General features: G+C 37.4%; 1 protein-coding gene across 15 annotated transcripts in view; it reads left to right on the forward strand.

Annotated features, from left to right (window-relative positions):
- Positions 1-19,224, forward strand: part of NBEAL1 (neurobeachin like 1) — a 206,947-nt gene that overhangs the window by 132,187 nt on the left and 55,536 nt on the right. For 14 of the 15 annotated variants that reach the window (XR_006691117.2, XM_065525900.2, XM_074009804.1 and 11 more), the window contains 5 exons: positions 1,063-1,368; positions 1,467-1,616; positions 5,463-5,620; positions 7,920-8,044; positions 13,793-13,919. Coding sequence is in view for 13 of the 15 variants with exons in the window: in XM_065525900.2 (XP_065381972.1) it covers positions 1,063-1,368; positions 1,467-1,616; positions 5,463-5,620; positions 7,920-8,044; positions 13,793-13,919 (866 nt within the window). In the remaining 2 variants the exon portion in view is untranslated. The remainder of the gene's footprint in view (positions 1-1,062; positions 1,369-1,466; positions 1,617-5,462; positions 5,621-7,919; positions 8,045-13,792; positions 13,920-19,224) is intronic. The other variant, XR_012421391.1, reaches the window with a different exon arrangement.

Genomic DNA, 19,224 nt, shown 5'->3' on the forward strand with positions numbered 1-19,224 from the left:
TCATTGTAAAAGTAACACATACTCATTGTAGAAAATACACAAAAGCAGCTGGGCGCGGTGGCTTATGCCTGTAATCCCAGTACTTTGGGAGGCCGAGGCGGGCGGATCACCTGAGGTTGAAAGTTTGAGACCAGCCTGACCAACATGGAGAAACCCCTGTCTCTACTAAAAATACAAAAAAGTTAGCCGGGCATGGTGGCACATGTCTATAATTCCAGCTATTCGGGATACTGAGGCAGGAGAATTGCTTGAACCTGGGAGGCAGAGGTTGTGGTGAGCCGAGATCATGCCATTGCACTCCAGCCTGGGCAACAAGAGCAAAACTTCATCAAAATTCTACAAGAGTAGAATTAAGTATTGGCTTATGAGGCTGGGCATAGTGACTCACACCTGTAATCCCAGCACTTTGGGAGGCCAAGGCGGGTGGATCACGAGGTCAAGAGTTCAAGATAGTGAAATGTATCTTGGCCAACATAGTTAAACCCTGGCCAACATAGTGAAACCCTGTGTCTACTAAAAATACAAAAAAATTAGCCAGGCATGGTAGTGGGCACCCATAATCCCAGCTACTCGGGAGGCTGAGGCAGTAGAATCGCTTGAACCCAGGAGGCAGAGGTTGCTGTGAGCCAAGATTGCACCATTGCACTCCAGCCCGGACAACAGTGCAAGACTCTGTCTCAAAAAAAAAAAAAAAAAAATTTGGATTCCCTTTATACTGGTGGTTTCTCCTAAAATGTGTCTACATGTGCAGGCATCATCTAGGCCTCTTCATCTCTCACTGTGGGATTTGCACTTTGGGAGAACAATGCAAATGCTGATACTCTGGCTACTGCTATTGCTGTAGATCTTTGTCTCTGACTCAGGAGTCTTGTGTCTTCTGCCAACACCTGTGAAACTATAGCAGCTAACTCTTTAGCTTGGAGGCAAAGTAACATGAGACCTTTCACAGTTCTTGAGAGTTATTATATAAAAATTCTGAATCCACAGGGCCAGGCAGAACTTGTGCTATCACTAAATGTTTGCTTTAGTCTGCTCTTTCTCATCTCAACTATTTTCCTCCAGGTTTGTGCAATGGCATCAGCTAAGCTAAATACCCTTCTTCAGACCAAAGTGATTGAAAATCAGGATGAAGCGTGTTACATTTTAGGGAAGCTGGAACATGTTCTAAGTCAATCAATCAAGGAACAGACTGAAATCTACTCGTTCCTGATTCCCCTTGTTCGTACCCTGGTTTCCAAAATTTATGAACTTCTCTTCATGAACTTGCACCTCCCTTCTTTACCTTTTACCAATGGTAGCTCCTCATTTTTTGAAGATTTTCAAGAATATTGTAATTCAAATGAATGGCAAGTTTACATTGAAAAATATGTAAGTTTTATCTTTTTTGATCAAGATTTTTCTGCTAATTTACCACTTTTATACAGGTGAAGTCATATATTAAATTTATGTATCTTTTTTTTGGTAAGATTGTACCTTATATGAAGCAGTATGAAACTCATACATTTTACGATGGTCATGAGAACATGGCACTTTATTGGAAGGATTGTTATGAAGCTTTAATGGTAAATATGCATAAACGAGACCGGGAAGGAGGAGAAAGCAAGCTCAAATTTCAGGTAAAAAGTAAATGTTTTAATATCTGGCTCTTCATGTTGATTTTAGGCATTTAATATTGAATAAGAGTAATACAGGGCCCCAATTTTAAAACAAGCAGTATTTCTATTATTTGTCTAAAAATTATCTTAGGATTAGAAGAAAAACAGCTAATCAGTAACAAGGTCAATTAATAGGAAAATGTTCTATATATAGTGATTATGTAAAAAGTTTATTAAGCTGATAGTACATTAATAGATCCCTCTAAGGAGGCTGGATACATACCGTCACTTAGAGGGAAATTTGCATGACATAATGTTTATATTAGAAAAGAAGAAAGGCATCAAATTTTAAGTTTCTACCTTAAGAAACTAGAGAAATGGGTGGGCGTGGTGGCTCACACCTGTAATCCTAGCACTTTTGGGAGGCCAAGGCAGGTGAATCACCTGAGATCAGGAGTTCGAGACCAGCCTGGCCAACATGGCAAAACCCCGTCTCTACTAAAAATACAAAAATTAGGTGGGCATGGTGGTGCGTGCCTGTAATCCCAGCTACTAGGTGGGCTGAGGCAGGAGGATCGCTTGAACCTGGGAGGCAAAGGTTGCAGTGAGCGGAGACTGTGCCACTGCACTCTAGCCTGGGCAACAGAGTGAGACTCCGCCTCAAAAAAAAATAAAAAAGAAACCAGAGAAACAAAATTAATCCAAATCCTTATAAGCAAAATCAAGGAATAAATAAAGAACAGAAGTAAATGAAATTGAAATCAGAAAAATAATAGAGAAAATCAATGAAACCAAGGTCCAGTTCTTCAAAATATCATTAAAACTGATAAACTTCTAGCAAGATTGACAAAGCAAAAAAAAAAAGAGAGAGAGATGTGAAAAATGTTTTATACCAGGAAAGAAAGAGGCAGTATCACCACTGACTCCACGGACATCAACATTGTAATAAGGGACTACTACAAACCACTCTATGCACATAAATATGACAACGTAAATGAAATGGATCAATTTTTTGACAGACACAAGTTTCCAAAACTAGTTCAAGAATAAGTATATAACCTGAATAGTCCTGTATTTATTAAAGAAATATAATTTATAGTTAAAAACCTTCATAAAGGGAAAACTTCAGGCCCAGATAGTTTCACTGGCAAATTCTACCACACATTTAATGGAGAAATTATGCCACTTTCTCAGTCTCTTCAAAAATAGAAGAGTAGGAACATTTCTAGCTCCTTTGATGAGGGTAGTATTACCCTCCTAGTGAAATCACAGAAAAATAATACAAGAAAACTACAAACTAGTGTCTATCAGGAACATAACTACAAGACAAATCTAGCAATATATTTTAAAAATAATACATTAGATCAAGCACAGAGGCTTATGCCTGTAATCCCAGCACTTTGGGAGGCCAAGGCGGGAGGATCATTTTAGGTGAGGAGTTGGAGACCAGCCTGGGTAACATAGGGAGACTCCATGTCTACAAAAAATTTAAAAATTAGCTGGGTGTGGTGGTATGCACCTGTAGTCCCAGCTACTGAGGAGGCTGATGTGGGAGGAACACTTGGGTACAGGAGGTCAAAACTTTAATAAGCCATGATCCCACCACTGCACTCCAGTGTAGGTGAGCAGCAAGACTCGGTCTCAAGAACAATAATAATGGTAATAATAATATATGACACAACAAAGTGGAATTTATCCTCAGGATGCAGGGCTAGTTCAACATTTGAAGATTAATTAATATACTGGACCACATTAGTAGTCTTAAGAAAAACTATGTTATCATATCAGTAAATGCAGAAAAAGCGCTTGAAAAATTAAACATCCATTTGTAATCAAAGCTCTCAGCAAACTAGGAATAGAAAGGAAATACTTAAACCTTTACAAAAATCCTACCACTGGCTTCATATTCAGAGGCGAAAAACTGAGTACTTTTCCCTAAGACAGGGAACTAGGCAGGGATATTCATTCTCACCACTCTTAGTTACTGTTGTACCACAAATCTTAGCAAATATAGTAAAAATAGAAAAAAAATATAAAAACGTGTTTACATTGGGAAGGAAGAAATAAAACTATCTAAAGATAACATGATTCTCGGTGTAGAAAGTCTTAAGGACTCTATTATACCAGTAAATTACTATAAATAAGCAAGTTTAGCAAGGCTGCAGGACATAAAATCAATACACAAAATTTAATCATATTTCTGTTCACTAGCAATGAATAAGGAATGGGAAACAGATTTTCTAAAAATACTTTTACAATAGCTCTAAAAATAATAAAATGAGTAGGTATCAATCTAACAAAATAATAAAATGAGTAGGTATCAATCTAAAATAATAAAATGAGTAGGTATCAATCTAACAAAACTAAAAAACACTTGAAACAAATTAAAGAGACACTGTATCATCAATTGGAAGACTCAGTAGTCTTAAGTAATTTTAAGGTGTATATATTTGGTTAAGCCAAAATGAGAACATTGTTCCTTTCTTAACTTAAAATATATTGTAAACATCTTTCCATGCCGGGCTGCAAAGTATTCCATTGTTTTATGTATTAGTACATTTAAATGTATTTCCCATTGTTAGACTCATTTACTTTTTTCTTTATTTTAATCTTTTTATTTATTATAAATAGTATTGAACATCCCTATAGTTATATTTTTGTGGCTATCCGAGATGACTTCCCTAGGATAAGTGGAATTACTAGTAGGTAGTGCTTATGATAAATACTGTTACATTTCCCTGAGAGAAGTTCTACCAGTTTGTATTCTCATCAACACTTTCCCTGTAACTTTACCTTTAGGTTTTCTAGAAATACTTAATTTAAGAGTATCCTTATGTTATTGAACCTCAAAACTGTGAATTGATGTTTAATTACCATGGAGCTGTCATGACTTCCTCAGTTTTCTCAGCAATGATCTGTTTTAAATATTTAGTAACATTGTATTCCAAAACAATTGATTTCCTACTAAGTCTAATAATAGTTAACAATAACAATTGTAATAATGACAACCACAAGTTATTGAGAACTTGCTATTTTTCTAGCACTATATTAAGTACTTTAAATGTTCATCTTTATTATGACAGTTATTGTTAACCTCATTTTACACATGAGAGGACACTGAGCCTCAGAGAATTAGCTAAGAGAAACAACTAAGCTAAAGATAAAGTTAGATAAGAAAAGTAGCTCAGAAAAGCTAAGATTTGTATCCAGGTCTGACTCCAAGGCATATATTTTTAACCACACATTGCTGTAGTGCCTCTCTAAAACTGTTTAAAATTTTAACTGTTCTTTTTAACATAATTCAGTGCTGGTTTGTTTGAAACAAATTAATGCTGTCATTTTAGTTTCTAATAGATGAATATTGATGTGAGTTAGATAAGCTAGTCTTCGGTTTTTTTCTTTGAAACTTATGAACATTAATTTCACAGATTAAAGTTATGTCTTGGTAGTATACAATGTGATTACGCTTCTTTCTACTTTCTTTCCTCTTGAGTCTCATTTTAGATGCGTTGTAAATCAAAAGATCCCCTAGGAAAATTATTTTACTTGACAGTAAGTAGGAGGTTAATTATCTTGAGCTTCAAAGTTCTGTGTTGAGGCACTTTGCATTTTTGAAGTTCTTCACATGTTTATTGTTGGTTGGTTGTCTTTTTAAGTTTTAAAAGATATAAATAGATTATAGGTAAAATTATATCATACTTCATCAAAGAAAATGATTCTGATGGAATAAGAAAAGCCTGTTGGTTACTAGCTTCTGTCCCATAATGCAAGATTTTGTTGGTCAAAAATGTTAAATTATGGAATTAAAATGTAAATATACCTGTAAATATATGAGTCAATGAACTTAACTTTTATTGTTTCTTTCAGGAACTGTTTGTGGAGCCATTTAATCGAAAAGCACGCCAAGAGAACCTCAGGTATAATAATATGCTTAAACAACTTAGCAGTCAACAGTTAGCCACTCTTAGACGCTGGAAAGCAATACAGCTCTATCTTACATGTGAAAGGGGACCTTGGGCTAAAAGGTAAGAGGATATAATTTTATTAAGTACTCTTTTTTCTTTACAACTCTGGTCTAGAAATTTTTGAACCAATGCCCCTTGCACTCCAATTTTTTAAATGTTCAATTTATAAAAGGGTGCTTTTAATCTTATTTATTGTCTTTTTGTGAATTATAGGTCTGGGATGATTCGAGGTTGTATTGTTTTTTATCTTACAGTTATTTGCCTTCCTTTGACCCTTTGATATGAAGTTTATTGGACTTTAGACTCTTAGAGAGTGTTAAACCAATTTACTTCTGTCTTTCTGATACCACCTCTTTGAGCTAGGGCTAATGCTGTTGTATGTTTGAATATTTTACAGTTCATTTAATTGATCCGCAGTCACTTCTGTTTTGCTTAATTATATTATCTCTTTTTTTTACAGCCCTTTTAAAAATGTGGTAAAATGTACATAACATAAAATTTATCCTCTTAACCATTTTAAAATGTACAGTTCACTGGCACTGAGTATATTCGTAATGTACGATCATCACCACTGTCTAACTTCATAACATTTTTATCACCTAAAAAGGAAATCCTGTACTTATTACAAAGTCACTCCTTATTATCCTCTGTCCCACCCCCTAGCAACCACCAATCAGCTTTTTGACTGTATTATTTGCCTGTTCTGGTTATTTCATATAAATGGAATCATACAATATGTGGCTTTTTGTGTCTGCCATCTTTCACTTAGCATAATGTTTTCATTATGTAGTAGCATGTATCAGTACTTTATTCCTTTTTATGGCTGAATAGTATTCCCTTATAAGGATATATCATCTTTTCTTTATCTAGTCAACAGTTGGATGGGCATTTGGGTTGTTTTCCACTTTTTGGCTCTTTTGATTAGTGCTGCTGGTAACATTTGTGTACAAGTGTTTGAACACTTGTTTTTAATTCTCTTGAGTATAAACTATGAATGGAATTACTGGGTTGTATGATAATTCTGTGTTTAATTTGCTAAGGAACTGCCAAACTGCTTTCCACAGCAGCTGCATCATTTTATATTTTCACTAGCAATGTGTGAGGGTTCCAATTTGTCTGCATTCTTACCAACACTTGTCATTTCCTGATTTTTTATTATGACCCTCCTAGTGGGAGTAAAGTGGTATTTTATGATTTCATATTCCATTTCCTAGTGATTAATGATGTCTAGCATCTTTTCATGTGCTTGTTGGTCATTTTTACATCTTCTTTGAAGAAATGTCTGCTCAAGTCCTTTGCCCATTTTTAGATTGATTTTTTTGTTGGATTGTAAGAGTGTATATATAAATATATGTATATGTATATACTTAATAATAGACTCTGATCCTATATATGATTTTCATATATGTAGATTGTCTTTTCACTTTATTAATAGCAGCCCTTTTGATACAGGAAAGTTGTTAGTTTTAATGAAGTCCAGTTTAATCTATTTTGTTGTTGCTTTTTGGTTTTTTTTGGTGTCATATCTAAGAAACCATTGCCAAGTCCAAGGTCATGAAGTTTTACCCTTACCTTTTCTCCTAAGAGTTTTATAGTTTTAGCTCTTATATGTAGATCTTTGTCCACTTGCAATTATATTGTCTTTATTTGTAGTAAAATTATTTTTTATTTTGAAAACTATTGGAAATATAAACCATCTGTATAGTTAGTTAAGAACTCCCATTTAACAATGAAAGAGTAAAGGTATCAAGCTGTAACTCTAAAAGTCAATGTTCAAATCTTACTTCTGCTACCTGTAAACCTCATGTCACCTTGGGCAAATTATTTAGTCTGTTTTAGATTCCTCGTGTATACAGTACAGCTACGCGTACTCACTTTGGTTCTATCAGAGTTATTTGGATTAAATGAAATCAAAAATGTGAACAGTTTTGTAAAATGGTGCTAAACAGGCTGGGCGTGGTGGCTCACACTGTAATCCCACTACTTTGGGAGGCCAAGGCAGGCAAATTGCTTGAGGCCAGGAGTTCAAGACCAGCCTGACCAACATGGCAAAACCCCGTCTCTACTAAAATTACAAAAATTAGCTGGGCATAGGGGCACACGCCTGTAATCCTTGCTATGTCGGGAGGCTGAGGCACGAGAATCACTTGAATCCAGGAGGCAGAGGTTGCAGTGAGCTGAGATTGTGCCACTACACTCCAGCCTGGGTGACAGAATGAGACTCTGTCTCTAAAAAATAAAAGTAAAATAAAATGGTACTAAACAAATGTAAAGTACCTGATACTTTTTTACAGTATTTAAATCAATCTTTGTAACTTAAGCTAAATAATTTTACTTGTTTGCTTATGAATATTCTTAGGAAACAGAATCCAATTCATTGGAAGCTAGCTAATGTAGAGAATTATTCCCGCATGAGACTTAAGCTGGTACCGAATTATAATTTCAAAACCCATGAGGAAGCTAGTGCCTTGAGAGATAATCTGGGTGAGTTCCAATGACCGTTTAATTATTTGTTGAAGATAATGAGAGTGTTCTTGGAGTTGATGATTGTTATTTCATTGTTTTAAATGTGTTTACTTATGAAGGAAGGGTGGCATTTTATAACTGATATTTAAATGACTGTATGTTTTTAGTCCTGTTACATTTGGCCTAAATCCAAGGTAATTTAATACTTCCATTGATTTTAATTTCTAAAAGAAAAAAACTTTAATTATAAAAGTATACTGTACTTCATATCAACTGTTATGTCTCTTGCAATGAAATAGTGTTCTTTTCTCTTAGTTTTTCTGCTCATCAAGACTGAGGCTAATACTAATGTTAGATAGAATTCTTAGCAATCCTTTTCTTTTTTTTTTTTTTTTTTTTTGAGACAGAGTCTCACTCTCTTGCCCAGGCTGAAGTGCAGTGAAGCAATCTCAGCTCACTGCAGCCTCCACTTCCTGGGTTCAAGCAATTCTCGTGCCTCAGCCTCTGAGTAGCTGGGACTACAGTCACATGCCACCACACCTGGCTAATTTTTATATTTTTAGTAGAGATGGGGTTTCACCATGTTGGCCAGGCTGGTCTCCAACTCCTGACCTCAAGTGATCCTCCCACCTCTGCCTCCCAAAGTGCTGGGATTACAGGTGTGAACCACCGAACTCAGCTAGAATTCTTAGCAATCTTTTATGCCTTTTATTATAACCTATTTTTATAGAGCTGTAGACCCTTAGTATCTTAGATTGGTCAATGCCTTTTTCTAGAAAAAAAAAACAAAAACTACTTGAGGTCAGGAGTTCAAGACCAGCCTGGCCAACATGGCGAAACCCCGTCTCTACTAAAAATATAAAAAATCAGCCAGGCATGGTGGCGGGCACCTGTAATCCCAGCTACTCAGGAGGCTGAGGCAGGAGAATCGCTTGAACCCGGGAGGCGGAGGTTGCAGTGAGCTGAGATCACGCCACTGCATTCCAGTCTGAGCAACAAGAGCAAAACTCTGTCTCAAAACAAACAAAAATTTAGCCTGACAGTATTTCAAAACAGATCTTAAGGGGTTTCTGCAACTCTTTAGGAAGCCCTTCCTTTATAACTATCTCACTTGTCATCTCTCCCTTTTTTAAGATAGGTCTGTGAAATACCCCAAAATGTTGTTTATCAAGAATAATTGGGCCTGCATGGTGGCTTATGCCTGTAATCCCAGCACTTCGGGAGGCCATGGCAGGCAGATCACCTGAGGTCAGGAGTTCGAGACCAGCCTGGCCAACATGGTGAAACCCTGTCTCTACTAAAAATACAAAAATTAGCTGGGCATGGTGGCGGGCACCTGTAATCCCCGCTACTCCGGAGGCTGAGGCAGGAGAATCACTTGAACACGAGAGACAGAGGTGGCCGTGAGCCGATATCGCATCATTGCACTCCAGCCTGGGTGACAAGAGCAAAACTCCTTCTCAACAACAACAAATCATTGGTAATCGTAGGCATATTATGTTGTAGTTTTAGATGACGTGAGTACCAACTTTTAGATGTTATTTTTAAACTACTTTTATTTTTTTGAGACTGGGTCTCCCTGTATTGACCAGGCTAGATTGCAGAGACTTGAACATGCCTCACTGCAGCCTTGGCCTCCTGGACTCAAGCAATCCTTCTGCCTCAGCTTCCTGATTAGCTGGGACTACCAATGCGTGCCATCATGCCATGCCCAGCTTTTTTTTTTTTTTTTGGTAGAGACAAGGTCTCACCATGTTGTCAGACTGGTCTTGAACTCCTGGGCTCAAGTGGCCATCCTTCCACCTCACCCTCCCAAAGTGCTGGGATTACAGACATGAGCCAGCATGCCTGGCGAGATCTTATTTTTTTTAATTGCCTTAACATATGGCCAAAATATTTGATGCCATAAAATGAATCAAGAGAGCCATGATGCTTGCCATTTAGAGTCTTACATTTTGAAATAAATCAGATACAGTAAGTGGTTTTCCTTAATTCAAAATAATGGCCCTATCCGTGATATAAACACTAACTTTGAGTGTTATCTTACATAGCAATAGCCAATTGTGTATAGCTTTTTCTCTGAAAGAATCTTGTATCCTCTTCTGTAAGTATCTTTCTCTACTCTTTGAGATATAACTATCATTAACACCCAACAAACATCTTTTGGTAAATGACCTTAATAGTTACTTAAGGAATAGTGTTCCATATTATTTTCTTGACTTTTACCAAGAAATCTCCTTCCATAAAGTTCCCTCTGCTTTTTCCTCTCCTTCTCACCCCTCTACACATGCACACAGATGTAATTTTATGTCCCTTCTTAGTCTTAGTTGTTCTTTTTGTTTGTTTTTCTCACTTAAAAATTTACTTGAAGTATAATAGTGACAATAAAACTGTACAGAAAAAAATTTATTTCAAGGTGAAATTGGAAATCATAACAAATGGCATCAGTCTTTAAAATCTTTAAAGTTCTTTGAAGTATACTTCAGAATTAACTGCAAAATGTTTTACCTACTCCTTAGTTTTGTCTATAGAGTATTTTCATTAACTGCCAGAATTCATGGTATTCTTTTTTTAAATATTATCTTGTTTTGTTTTACTTACCCCAATACTGCTTTTTATAAGCAACCCATTGCAGATGTATAGAATAGTGTTTTCATTATGGGCTAACGTGCAAAGCTAACCATGGTTTAAAATATTATTTTGGATGGAAAATCCATTATTAATTTCAAACAGCTGACTTATGAAGCATCTTTTCGAACACACCCACTTGTAAATTAGGGAATTTGAAGAATCAAAAAGAATATATTCTTAAATGTATCAGTAAAAATATTTGGTTTGTAGTGTGGGCAACATAGTGATAAAATAAAATGTTTTGTAGCCAGGTGGCACATGCTTGTAGTTGGAGCTACTCAAAGGTGAGAAGATCGCTTGAACCCAGGAGGTCGAGGCTACAGTGAGCCACGATTGTGTTGAGCCCCGATTGTGTCACTGCATTCCAGCCTGGGCAACAGAGTGAGACCTTGTCTCAAAAAAGAAAAAACGTTTGGTTTGGCTAGGTGTGGTGGCTCATACCTGTAATCCCAGCACTTTGGGAGTCCAAGGAGAAGAGTCACTTGAGCCCAGGAGTTGGAAACCAGTCTGGACAACATAATGAGACCTCATCTCTACAAAACCATTTTAAAAGTCAACTGGGTGCAGTCATGTGCGCCCATGATCCCAGGTACTTGGGAGGCTGAGGTGGAGGATCGCTTGAGCCCAGGAGATTGAGGCTGCAGTGAGACATGATTGTACCACTTCATTCCAGCCTGGGCAACGCAGTAAAACCCTCTCTCCCAAAAAAAAAATTTGATTTAAGAAATTTTTTTTTGTCTAATTCTTTATTAGACATGCTGTTTTCTGATTGGCAAATTTAACAACTTATTTTTAGTCCTCACCCTGCTTCCATTTTTTCTGAAGCATTTAGTGGTTATCCTCCTCTGTAAGTGTATTTCTTTCCTTCTTTCTTTTCCTGTTTGTTTGTTTGTTTTGTGAGACAGGATGTCACTCTGTCACCCAGGCTGGAGTGCAGTGGTGCAGTCACCACTCATTGCAGACTTGAGCTCCTGGGCTCAAGTGATCCTCCTGCCACAGCTTCCTGAGCAGCTGGTACTATAGATGTGTACCACCACACCCAGCTAGTTTTTTAATTTTTAAACTTTTTTTGTGGAGACAAGGTCTCCCTCTGTTGCCCAGGTTGGTCTCGAATTTCTGGGCTCAAGTGATCCTTCCACCTCAGCCTCCCAGAGTGCTGGGATTACAGGCATGAGCCATCCCACTCAGACTGTAAATATATTTCTTTCTTAGCTCTGCTTTTTAACCTCCTACTTTTTATATCAACTTTTAGTCTTTTTTTCTAAAACTGTTTTCCTGCACACCTTTAAATGATGATGTTCCCAGATCCATTGCTAGCGTCTTGCCTTTACCTGTGCTTTTCCTAAGTGATCTCATGGCTTCCCCACCATATATGTAATGCTGCTTTCCCATCTGTATTTCTAGCTCCAACCTTCCTTTTGAACTCTAGAACAATGTTTCCAACTGGCTATTGGGATACCTGTTCCACAGTCTCCTTATGACATTTCTGAAACTGAATTTATTCTCTTTTTTCGTATATGTATTCCTTACCCTAGTTTCTGCTTCTCTTGTATCTGGTATTGTAGTTATCAGTATCTCCATATATTAGCTGCTGAAATTAAAATCCATATTATCCATGAGTCTTTCCTCATCTCTCTGAAATCCCTACATATAACAGCTCTTTAGGTACTGTGTCCTGTTGATTCTATCTCTTACATAACCTTTGAATGTTTTTCCTTATTTTCATTCCCTTTGCTATTGCCGTGGCTTAGCTTGGTGCTTTCTCCAAACTTACAGTAGCTTCCCAGCTGGCTTCCTTGCTGCAGTCCATCCTTCATTCTCCATCCTTCACCAATCTTCCATCAGATTTTCAATTCATACTGTTAACGGGATAGTACCATACATCTACATAAAGTCGATTTCCTATTTGTATCAGACTATCTGGGCTTCCTTCTTTTCACTTTTTACTGCATTGTTATGTACTTTATTAATTAAATGTTTTAATGATAAATTAGACCTCATGAAAAAACATGTTCAGTAGAAATAGTTACTAACTTGTTCTAGGGAAAATGTGAATCACTACTTCCCAATATAGAAGAAGGTATGATCAAACAGATTTACACAGAAAAATGCAATTGTACATTAGGTTGATTCATCTTATGTCTGAGCAATGGTATCATTTGAGAAGTTAAGGGAGGATTTGTCATCTTTATAGTGTTTTGTTATTTATAGTTACTTGCAGTATTGTGTTATTTATGTATTTTATATGAATTATTTTTGCCATAAATGAAATCTTTATTCATAGTTGTGTTAATTTTTTTCAGTCCTATAAATTATGCATATATTTGTATTACAGTTCTTATTTCAATCAGATAGTTGGAAGGTAAATATATAATAGTAGCTATCATTTATTTTATATTTAATGTGTACCAGATGTTTCACATGTATTACCTTTCATGTGCCTAACAACCTTGTGATGAAGTCTCCATTTTACAATTTAGAAAACATACATTCAGAAGGGTCATATGGCTTACTAAATGGCAAAACTAAATTTGAATCTAGGTTCACCACTTCATAGACCATGTTATTTTCATTATACCAGACCTGCCTTTTTGCAGGATGTTTAGTTTATAAAATACATTATATGTATTTCATATATATGCCTCAGAATTATGTATTAAATTCCTTGTGGTCCAGAAAGTAAACACTTTCGCTCTTGGTCTGTGTATTATTTCCCGATTAAAGACAACTTATCATATATTCTTTCTTAGTTTTGCTTTAGTACAAATGCATGTTAAAAATAGTTCTATTACATTAATACAATTAGAATATTTCTTCCTTTGACTTAATTATTGGCAACCTTTAGAATTAAATATAAATTAAGAGAGTACTTGGCCTATTTCTGAAACAAATAGTACCATTATTAAAAATAGATACTATTATTTTTAAAACATTTATTCTTTTTACCTTATGAATAGTAGTTGTCAAAATCACCATCAAACATCAAGGATTACTCTAAATCAAAGTACCATCTTTACTTATATACATATTGTTATTATCTAACAGTCAGGAACATAATTAGCAGTCAGAAATTACAGAAGGGCTATAATATTGTTTTTTACTTTATGTTTAATAGATATTTTGTGTTTAAAACAGGTATCCAACACTCACAGCCTTCCAGTGATACATTGCTTTTGGAAGTAGTGAAACAAGTAAAAGTTAGTGATATGGAGGAGGATAAATTAGACCTTCCTGAAGAGGATATATCAGCTAGAGTAAATGTGTATGTATAAATATTTAAAATTATTTTGTTCTGAGAAAGGGGATTGCAAAATCGTGGAAAAGATTTGCTTGAAATTCTAACGCCACGTATTTTCAGGGTCCAACAGTTAATGCTGTATCAGCTGTTGGGATTTTATCAGTACTGAGATTATTGAGAAAGGCTTCTTAGAACTGGGATAACATGGAACTGGACTTTGAAATTAGAAAGTATTTAGAACTGTATGATAATGAAGGCAATACATTGAATTTGTGAGATTCAGCTATACCTGTGTTCAGATGGAAATGTACAGAACAAAATATAAACTGTTAAGCAAAAGAAAGAACATTATAAAAACAAAAGCAGAAATTCGTGAAAGAGAAAAACAGAAAGATTAAAAACATCGAAGCCTGGTTATTAAAAACAAACAACAAACTAACAAAAAGCAAAAAAACATAAACCTCTAGCCAGACTGATTAAAAGAAAGACAACATAAATTGCCTATATTAGGATTGAAAGAGGAGATGATGCCACAAATAATAAGATGATTGAGAAGAATACTAATGATTTTATGCCTATAAGTTTGACAGCTTAGATGAAACAAATGCTTTGAAAGATGCAAATTACCCAGCCTCCCTCAAGAAGAAACAGATAACCTGAAAAGCCTTAGATACATTTTAAAATTTTTAATTTGTACTTCAAAAACTTTCTTTAAGGAAATGTAAAATATATTAATTTCCTCATCTCCTCTTTGTGTTACTGCTGTCATACATATTACATTTCTTTGTATAAGTTCAGCAATACAGTTTTATAGTTGCTGTTTTATGCAGTTATCTTTAAATGAATTATAGGAAGAACACAAATGTATGTTATTAATACTTCATGTTTGCTACATAATTATCAAGTATCATACGTGTGCACTTTATTTCTTTGTGTGTGCATTCATTTATCATCTGATAAAAATTCCTTCCAGCCTAGAAGACTTTCTTCAGTTATTTTGTGTGTGTGTTTTTGTGTGTGTGTGTGTGTTTTTGTTTGTTTGTTTGTTTTTTGAGACAGGATCTTGCTGTGTCACCTCAACTAGAGTGCAGTGGTGTGATCACAGCTCACTGGAGCCTCCACCTCCTGGTCTCAAGTGATCCTCCTGCCTCAGCCTCCTGAGTAGCTGGGACTATAGGCACACCACCATGTCTAGCTAATTTTTAAATTTTTTTGCAGAGACAGAGTCTCACTGTATTGCCCAGGCTGGTCTCAAACCCTTGGGCCCACATGATCCTCCCGTCTTGGTTTCCCAAAGTGCTTGGATTATAGGCCACCAGAGAGTGAGCCGCTGCACGCAGCCCTCTAGTATTTCTAATAAGGAAAGTCTGATTGCCACAAACTCTCCATTTGTTTTCCAGGGAGGTCTTTATTTTTGTTAATCCAGATATATCTCACAAACATAAAATTTACCATTTTTAATGCACACAATTCAATGGGATTTTTTAGTGTTTTCACAAATTTGTACAACCATCCCCACTGTATAATTCCGGAACATTTATATCACCCCAAAAGGAAATCTTGTACCTTTTAGTGGTCGGTCCCGGTTTTCCCCTTCTCACACACCCTGGCAACCACTAATTACTTTGTCTCTGTGGATTTGCCTACTTTGGACATTTTCTGTAACTCCTACAATTTGTGTCTGGCTTATTTTCATTTGGAATGTTTTCAAGATTCATTCATGTCATAGCATATAAGAGTACTTTATTCCTTTTTGTGGCTGAATAATATTATAAATAATTTTCCATTTATAACCATTTATGGTTGTCCAAAATATGGATAATCACATTTTGCTTATCCATTCATCAGTCAGCATTTAGGTTGTTTCTACTTTTAGGCTATTATGAATAGTACTTCCATGAATATTCATGTACAAATTTTTGTGCAAACATAAGTTTTTAGTCGTCTTGGGTATCTACTGAGGAGTATAATAGTTAGATCATATGATAATTGTTTGAACTTTTGAGGAATTACCAAACTGTTTTTTACAGGGACCACATCATTTTACATTTTCACCAGCAATATATGAGTGTTCTGATTTCTCCACATCTACCCTTGTTATTTTCCTTGTGGGTTTGTAAAAATTCATTATAGCCATCCTGTATGGTTTGAAGTCATATCTATCTAATTTGCATTTTCCTAGTACCTAATAATGTTGAGCATCTTTTCATGTGCTTGTTTGCCATTAATATATCTACTTTGGAGAATATCTCTGCAAATCACTTGCCCCCCCACCCTTTTTTTTTTTTTTTTTTTTGAGACAGAGTCTCACTCTTGTCACCCATGCTAGAGTGCAGTGGCGCAATCTCGGCTAACTGCGACCTCTGCCTCCCAAGTTCAAGCAATTCTCCTTAGCCTCCTGAGTAGCTGGGATTACAGGCGCCTGCCACCATGCATGGCTAATTTTTGTACTTCTAGTGGAGACAGCGTTTGGCCGTGTTGACCAGGCTGGTCTCAAACTCCTGACCTCAGGTGATCCACCCACCACGGCTTCCCAGAGTGCTGGGATTACAGGCGTGAGCCACCATGCCCGGCCTGGTTCTTTTTTAAAATGTTTTTAATTTCTATCTCTTTATTGATAGTCTCTATTTGATTAGCTTCATTGCTATACTTCCCTTTATTTCTTTAAACATAGTTTCCTATGTTCTTTTGATGTATTTATGATAGCTACTTTGAAGTCATTGTTAAATTGAACATCAGAGGTCTGCCAGAAACAGTTTCTTTTTATTGCTTTTGTGTTTATGGCTCATACTTTCCTTTTTCTTTGTTTTCTCATAATTTTTGTTAAAAAACTATACACTTTTGGTAACAAATTGTAGCCAATCTGGCTTCTGATCTCCCTCTGTTACGGTTGCTACTGTTGTGATTTTGTTTGTTTGTTTACTTTCCTGAACTAATTCTGTGGAGCCTGTTTTAACCTGCTGTGTGTTGCCAATGACGTCTCTATTCATTGAGTTTTGTTTTGTTTTGTTTTTTGTTGTAAAACCTGGCCTAGTAGGGATTGTCTGTGGGTCAGCATACGTTGGTGGTCAGTCATTGGTTAGAGGTTGTCTTTAGCCCCCCTGATCCAGCTGAATGCTATAGCTCACGAGTATAATCCCAGCTATTCAGGAGGCTGAGGCAAGAGGATCACTAAAGGGGAGGAGTTTGAGACCAACCTGAGCAACATAGTGAGACCCTCTCTCTAAGAAAATAGGCCAGGCGGGCTGGGTGCAGTGGCTCATGCCTGTAATCTCAGCACTTTGGGAGTCCAAGGCAGGTGGATCATGAGGTCAGGAGATCGAGACCATTCTGGCTAACATGGTGAAACTGCATCTCTACTAAAAATACAAAAAATTAGTCGGGCGTGGTGGCGGGCACCTGTAGTCCCAGCTACTCGGAAGGCTGAGGCAGGAGAATGACGTAAACCCAGGAGGTGGAGCTTGCAATGAGCTAAGATTGCACCATTGCACTCCAGCCTGGGCAACAGAGTGAGACTCCGTCTCAAAAATAAAAAATAGAAAATATGCCAGGTGGCCGGGCGCGGTGGCTCAAGCCTGTAATCCCAGCACTTTGGGAGGCCGAGACGGGCGGATCACGAGGTCAGGAGATCGAGAGACGATCCCGGCTAACACGGTGAAACCCCGTCTCTACTAAAAAATACAAAAAAATAGCCGGGCGAGGTGGCGGGCGCCTGTAGTCCCAGCTACTCGGGAGGCTGAAGCAGGAGAATGGCGTAAACCCGGGAGGCGGAGCTTGCAGTGAGCTGAGATCCGGCCACTGCACTCCAGCCTGGGCGACAGAGCAAGACTCTGTCTCAAAAAAAAAAAAAAAGAAAATAGGCCAGGTATGGTGGCTCATGCCTGTAGTCCCAGCACTTTGGGAGGCTGAGGCAGGTAGATCACGCAGTTAAGAGATTGAGACTATCCTGGCCAACATGGTGAAACACTGTCTTTACTAAAAATACAAAAATTAGCCAGGTGTGGTGGCGGGCGCCTGTAGTCCCAGCTACTCAGGAGACTGAGGAAGGAGAATTGTGCCAACTCAGGAGGCGGAGGTTGCGGTGAGCTGAGATCGCTCCACTGCACTTCAGCCTGGGTGACAGAGCAAGACTCCATCTCAAAATAAATAAATAAATAAATAAATAAATAAGCCAGGCATGGTGGTGGTGTGTGCCTATAGTCTTAACTATTGGGAAGGCTGAGGCAGGAAGATCCTTTGAGCCCAGGAGTTGAAAGCTGCAGTAAGCTATGATCACACCACTACGGTGCAGCCTGGGTGACAGAGCCAGACCCTACCTCTAAAATAAATATATAAATAAGCAAGACCCACCCCACCCCCCATCTCTAAAATAAAAGATCCAGTAAGACTGCCATCTTTCACCAGTGGATCTGTACATCGCTTAGGGATTACATTTAAAGTTCATGATTTATATATCTGCCCTAATGTGAGTTTTGGGGGATTTTGTTTTGTTTTGATTTGATTGATTGATTGATTTTTTTTTTTTTTTTTTTGAGATGGAGTCTTACTCTCAGCTAGGCTGGAGTGCAGTGGCACGATCTCAGCTCACTGCAACCACTGCCTCCTGGGTTTGAGTGATTCTCGTGCTTCAGCCTCTCAAGTAGTTGGAATTACAGGCGTGTGCCACTACACCCAGCTAATTTTTTGTATTTTTTGTAGAGACGGGTTTCACCATGTTGGCCAGGCTGACCTCAAACTCCTGATCCCGTTTGCTCCCACCATGGCCAGCCAAAGTGCTGGGATTACAGGTGTGAGCCACTGTGCCCCGCCTAATACTTAACTTTCTATGTTCGTAAAGCCACATATTCAGCCAAGAATGAGTAGCTATGTCCCAAATATATGATTTGTTTACATTATGAACTACACATGGTAAATCTTTCTTTGAAGCTTATTTTAATATTACAAATTGAGGGCCAGGCATGGTGGCCCTCAATTTGTCAGCACTTTGGGAGGCCGAGGTGGACAGATCACTTGAGTTCAGGAGCACCAGACCAGCCTGGTCAACATGGCAAAATTCCGTCTCTACCAAAAATACAAAAAATTAGCTTGGCGTGGTGGTGTGCGCCTTTGTTCTCAGCTACTTGGGAGGCTGAAGTGGAAGGAATGCTTGAGCCTGGAAGGTGGACGTTACAATGAGGCAAGATTGCACCACTGCACTCCAGCCTGGGTGTCAGAGTGAGACCCCGTCTCAAAAAATGGGTGTATTAAAAATTGACTAGATTCAGTAGTATTCTTTGGTGGCATAATCAGGATTTTTATTTATATTAATTCAGTAATTTTTTTAGATTTC

The sequence above is a fragment of the Macaca fascicularis genome, chromosome 12, assembly GCF_037993035.2.
Source record: "Macaca fascicularis isolate 582-1 chromosome 12, T2T-MFA8v1.1".
Lineage (NCBI taxonomy): Eukaryota > Metazoa > Chordata > Mammalia > Primates > Cercopithecidae > Macaca > Macaca fascicularis.